Source organism: Sinocyclocheilus grahami, unplaced genomic scaffold, assembly GCF_001515645.1.
Source record: "Sinocyclocheilus grahami isolate Dianchi unplaced genomic scaffold, SAMN03320097.WGS_v1.1 scaffold1711.1, whole genome shotgun sequence".
NCBI lineage: Eukaryota > Metazoa > Chordata > Actinopteri > Cypriniformes > Cyprinidae > Sinocyclocheilus > Sinocyclocheilus grahami.
Genome location: NW_015506890.1, coordinates 47,346 through 53,345, shown reverse-complemented (window position 1 = coordinate 53,345; position 6,000 = coordinate 47,346). Strand labels below are relative to the sequence as shown.

General features: G+C 40.4%; 1 protein-coding gene across 5 annotated transcripts in view; it reads left to right on the top strand.

Annotated features, from left to right (window-relative positions):
- Positions 1-4,874, top strand: part of LOC107572174 (MKL/myocardin-like protein 2) — a 38,011-nt gene extending 33,137 nt beyond the window's left edge. For all 5 annotated transcript variants that reach the window (XM_016258586.1, XM_016258583.1, XM_016258584.1 and 2 more), the window contains 4 exons: positions 1,290-1,418; positions 1,891-2,025; positions 2,595-2,655; positions 2,734-4,874. In XM_016258586.1, the coding sequence (XP_016114072.1) occupies positions 1,290-1,418; positions 1,891-2,025; positions 2,595-2,655; positions 2,734-3,194 (786 nt within the window). In that variant the 3' untranslated portion in view covers positions 3,195-4,874. The remainder of the gene's footprint in view (positions 1-1,289; positions 1,419-1,890; positions 2,026-2,594; positions 2,656-2,733) is intronic.
- Positions 4,875-6,000: the final 1,126 nt, after the last annotated feature.

Here is a 6,000-nt window from a genome sequence, read left to right as displayed (position 1 = left end):
CAGTTGCAGCTTGCTTCAGAAACCCTCCACCTTCCCCAGCTCCACCTGTATAGATATGCTACATACATGAGGTGATTCATGTATGCTATATGGGGGTTATTTCATGTATGTTATATCTGCAGCAGCAATATTTCTTACATGCTCACAGCAGCATGTTGTGGATGTTTTGGCAGTAGCAAGTCTCGGTACTTGCTCTGCAGCAGCAGCAGCGTAGCAGATCTATTCCGCCAAGACCAAATACATTTGCATTATCATGTACATTACCATGCCAATCCCTCCGAGAGTTGTCATGACAGAACTACATTTCACAACCAGAGTTGTCTACTACTCTTCCTATTGAAAATTAGTATTGCCTAATCCATCATGTAGTGTGCACACAACAGCAACTATATGGTACCCCAAACAGTCGTGCAATGTGAGAAGAGCAGCGATCTGACGTCATTTAAAATCGCGCATTAGCAAACAAGAAAAAAAACAGAAGTGATGAAAACAAGCAAACAGGAGGCTTTGTATACGGTTTGTATATTCACAACCCTAGCTCTTGTGGTTTCCCTTTTGGAACGACTAATACAGATTGCTGCCATCTACTGGTATGGAGAGCAATTTCCTCTCAAACAGGTTAAGAACATATGTGCTGGTTGACCATTGGCAATAGTCTTTGTGGCATGTTCAAGCGCATCTTTTCAGCTCAGACACAGGGCAATATATGAACTATATGAGCTACTTTAGACATACAAGGTAATTATGATATCCATTATGCACAATTCTAATTGAAAAGACACCACAAATAATGATATGATATTTGCAGTAAAATAGTAACATTAATAAAACAGTTAGAAAGGGATACACCATGTGATCTGAGTTGTTTTGTTATGCATGTATACTTAACCTTTCCTCTTGCTTTCAATGTTCCTGCACTTCATTAATCCAGTTCAGCTCACTATTGTAATGACAAGGCCCAGACGCATTTCTCTCTGATTTGGCACGTAGGTTGAAATGGAACGCCTTTCTGAGGCCTGCAACATGTTCTGTGCTTATCTCTGTTGTTGCCCTGGCAATACCAGTTGAGTTCAGGTGATACATTATCCTCTCAACTACATCAAACGCAGACCTGACTAAATAGGTGACAGAAGTAGAGAGTACAGAGAAAATCAGAAAGAGCACTTATCACTAAGACAGAGAGTTGGTTCGAGAACAAGAGGCCTCTGTTTACACACTGATATACACAGCTGTTCTTACTCACTCAGTGCACTGGGCTTAAAACTGCCTCCTGCTGCATGTGTTTACAGGCTTTACCCCTGTGTGGAAGCTTATCTTCTGGGTTTGAGTACAGACAGAACCAGAGCCAGCCCATGGCAGAAATGCCCCAGTGCTTCCTCAACAACTCGCCCAGACACACAAATGGACCTACTAACAAAGTAAGACAAACTGACCACTCTGTTATGTCCTGAAACATACTCAGCATATGCAAGCACACAAACACAAATTCTCCTAGCTAGCACAAGCTACGTTTCAAGTGCTGATGCACTTAAAAATGGTTTAGAACTCATAATGCAAAACAAGCACAACATGCTTTCTCAATTTTGCCATAAGGGGCGCTATATTGGGTATTAAACTATCTACACAGTGGGAGAGTAAACCGTCTTCTTCAGCTTCTTCAACTCAACTTGCTAGCTAACTATCATAAAATCAGAACAGAACACTTTAACATTGTGGCAAGTTTGCACAAGCATTTAAATCTGTGTAATGCATATATTTATGTTTTAGGCCAAGATCCTTATATACTCTTGTATTCTCTTTATGTATATTCTATTGTATATTTGCCTAGTACTCTAGAGCTCTGCCTTGTAACCCCTATTACACAGTTTGAAAGTTATATGTTTTGTTCAGCCTCCCTCGCCCTGTCAGCTCAACTATATCCTTCAGCCATCAAAGTTCCCCAATCACCGCAGCCCAAAGAGCAAAGACCCACCCCGTTACGAGGAGGCTGTCAAACAGACCAGAGGTCTGCAAGCCACAATGCAGGTAATTTAAAGTTAGGCCCAAAGTATACTTCAGTTTTGACAGCCAAACACATAACCTTTCAAAGTATGCACCAAAAACTGAAAGTTTCATCTTTGTACAATGTCTGCGACATTTCTCTCCAGACGTTATATCTGATAATAAATATCTTCGAACTCATATAAACTAGTTGCGGGTATTTCTTAACCCGCTCATCAATGCCGGTGTCTTTTGTTGTTACCGTCTCTAGTAGTTTGTTGTAATGTTCTGTCTCTTCCGTTTCTTTTTCAAATATGAATCAATAGTGGTGCCACTTTGTGGACAGATGAATTAGTGCAAGAATACGCCATTAGAAAATATGCTGATGATGAAATGTATGTCATGTATACTGTACGCATACCCTGGCATATGCATAAAAACTGAAGAATGCTCTGGGGTTTAGGTTAACAGACTTTCCCACTCGGAAATATGACTTCCCTCTGTCATTCATGTGCTCAGAATTCCATTTGAAGGGCACAGTACTAACATTGCACACTTGGTAATCTATTTTGAACACTTTCTGTTGTCTTAATACCTTGTATTCTTCCATAAAGGTTCCTACTGCTACCAGTCAGCACATGGACGATTTGTTTGACGTTTTGATCGAGAGTGGAGGTGAGAAAAGACAAAACCGCTCTTGAATTTCAGCTACAATAGGTTTCTATAACTAAACTGTTTTCTGTGCTTTCCCAGAAATATCCCCTCTATCCAGGCAGGATCCTTCTCTGGACAAACTACTTCCAGTGACAGCAAACATCACCACCTTGCCGATCAACACAGTGCTGTCTCGTCCTCCACCGCAGATACACGTTGCCCGCACGCCCAACCAAACCCAAGTGCCTCCACCCAACATGGTAGCCCTGGCCTCCGATAACCAGTTGGAGGCCCTGCTGGAGGACGCTGAGCCACGGACCCTGAGACTGATGGAGGAGCTTAAAAACCAGCTGCTGGAGCGGTCCCACTCCCCAATGGACACTTCAGATCTGACCTTCACCGACACGCCGCCTTCTGCCCTCCCTCTGCAAGACGCAGGCCTCGACAACATGGAGTGGTTGGACCTTACGATTCCAGGTCCTGCTGGTATCTCCTCACCGACTGCAGTCTTTTCATCTGATTTCTTGGACTCCACTGATTTACAGTTACACTGGGACTGAGCTCACAAAGGGATGGAGATTGGAGACGTTCTGAAAAGATTTGCGGATCTGTGTGCAAACCACTGATAGTGTAGCATCAGCTTTTCTCAGTTGCACCTATACGTGCAGGTTTGTGTGCCGTTATTGTCACCAACACCTATTTCAAAGCAGAAGAAGAATGTAGAGACACTTTTTTTCACCTGTATATTTAGGCAGTGAGCTTCTGCTTTTCATATTTTGAAGCAGTCTTTGAAACTGCTGGCCTATGTTATAGAGAATGTTAGAATGTTGTTGTTTTTTTAGATTCTGATAAGTATAATTTCTTACCTAAGACGGAACATATTTTAAATGTATCATATATTTTGGGGAAAGCAAGGATTACAAGTACAATCATAGTGCCTTTGCTGTTTGCGTTGTCCAGAAACTCTGTAGTTTTAGAGTTAAAGGGATAGTAAGTTCAAAAAAGTATTGTTCTCATTCCAAGCTCGTATCTTTCTTTCTTTCTGAACTCGAAAGAAAATGTTTTGAATCTCGTTCAGCTGTTTTTTCCATTGGGATCCAAAACTTTCAAACTCCAAAAAGGACATAAAGGTAGCATAAAATTAATCCATATGACTTGACTGGTATATTCAAAGCTTTCAGAAGCAGCACAATTAGTTTCTATGTTAAACAGATCAAACTTTATTTACTCAAAGTCTTTATTAACTCTCAAAACATTAAGCAGTGCATACAGAGACTAAGTTAAATTTGGCTTCAAGAATTTTTTTTTATATATATATTTCTGATTCTTTTTCAGTAACATGTTTCACTCAGACATGTCACAACACAAAAGACTTGCATTTAATCACAACTTTAAATGTCAGACCCCACTGTATGTCATGTACCCAATCAACATAAAGGCTTAAAAACTGCATATCATACAAAATGATTCATATGGATTCATTTCATGCTACCTTTATGTCCGTATTGAAGCTTGAAAGTTTTGGACCCCATTAACTTGATGGTATTAACAAAAATCAGCTGAAACGTTCTATAAAATATCTTCTTTTGTGTTGTTGAAGAAAAAAAGCCATTTGAGTTTGGAAAAAAACATAATGACTTATAATTTTGGGGTTAACTATCCTTTTAACTAGGAACCTGTTTATTGGCTCACTTACATTCAACTGCCATGGTCAATGAGCTGTTAACTGTTGTGTTAGGGTACTCGAAATTGTGGCAGCTAAATAATAACATTCAATTTCTAAACATTCGAAATCATCCAGTGCATAGACTGGGAAAGGTCAGAGTGAGGTTGTTTACCAAACCCAGCATGAGGCCAAAGAGAGGGAGGGAGAGAGGCACACAAACGCCTGACTAGGGGCCATTATTATCCCTATCAAAAGAGTAGATAGAGTGGACAGGGTTCAGCTCTTACAGTCTGAACTGACAGTGTTGCGTGTCTTGACCAGGGAAACAAGGCTAAACAGGACCTGTGAAATTTTCATATTCAGATCAGAATGACAAAAGAGAGCAGCTGCATTTTGATTGGTCAGGCTCTTTACTGCAGTACATATGTGTTTTTTGGACGTAGATGAACTGAAATTCACTGTATTTCACAGAGTCTGAGCTTCTTTCTTCATAACCACTGAAATGCAGGTAGCTGGCAGGTAATTTGCCTTTGTTAATGTACCTAAACCTCACCTTCTCAGTTATTTGTAAAAATCAATTGCCCACATATAGCGCCTTTGCGCTTCGGGCGTCCCGAGTTCGAGTCCCGGCTCGTGGACTTATTTTTTGGGGAAGTTGTGGCCTAATGGTTAGAGAGTCGGACTCGTAACCCAAAGGTTGCGGGTTCGAGTCTCATACCGGCAGGGATTGTAGGTAGGGGCAGTGAATGTACAGCGCTCTCTCCCACCTTCAATACCACGACTGAGGTGCCCTTGAGCAAGGCACCGAATCCCCAACTGCTCCCCGGGCGCCACAGCATAAATATGGCTGCCCACTGCTCCAGGTGTGTGTTTACGGTGTGTGTGTGCACTTTGGATGGGTTAAATGCAGAGCACTAATTCCTAGTATGGGTCACCATACTTGGCCACGTGTCACTTCACTTATTCGTTTTTGGTTTTAGTTTTTTTTTTCTATAAAATGTGACAATGTAGCGTCATCTGCTGGCACAGTTTGAAACAGACGGCTGAATGATTTCTTATCACCACTCCCTTCAGATGGATAATTATGAAATGTTTTCCTTCAGTGTTTGGCAGATGCAATAGCAGATCTCTCTTTAGACACGCTGTGAAAATATGCCATGCATGCCAAATAGTGCACTTACTTGACCTTGGACTGAACTCGTTGACAATCAATTCCTTATCCAAACACGTTGTCAAAATGAAAATTTATTTCTATATTTAGAAATGTAATTTCTAAAGGGATACCATAGTTCTGTCTCTATCAGAGACCCAAAGCTTTTAATTTTGTAAACGTACCATTTTACTGCATTTATGCAGTTCTCACATATATTTTTCACATATTTTATGGCTCTACGTGTATTTGTTTTAGTGTGAAAAAAGGCCCGCGGTCGAGCAAAATCCTATCATAAGACCTTAAATGAACCTGTAAAGATTATTAGGGTTTGTGTACCTTTTTTCAATATGTCCATCAGAGTAACTGCTCTGTTATGAAGAGGAAAAGAAGAGAAATATATCAAATCTTACTGACCCTTTGAAGTGCGATGTAGATTGTATGCCTCATATTTTGCACAGTGTATATATTTTTACAATATACATTTTATACAAATGTATTTGTGCAACTGTAAATGATGTTTTGAGGTTATCTTTGTACATATCTTTAT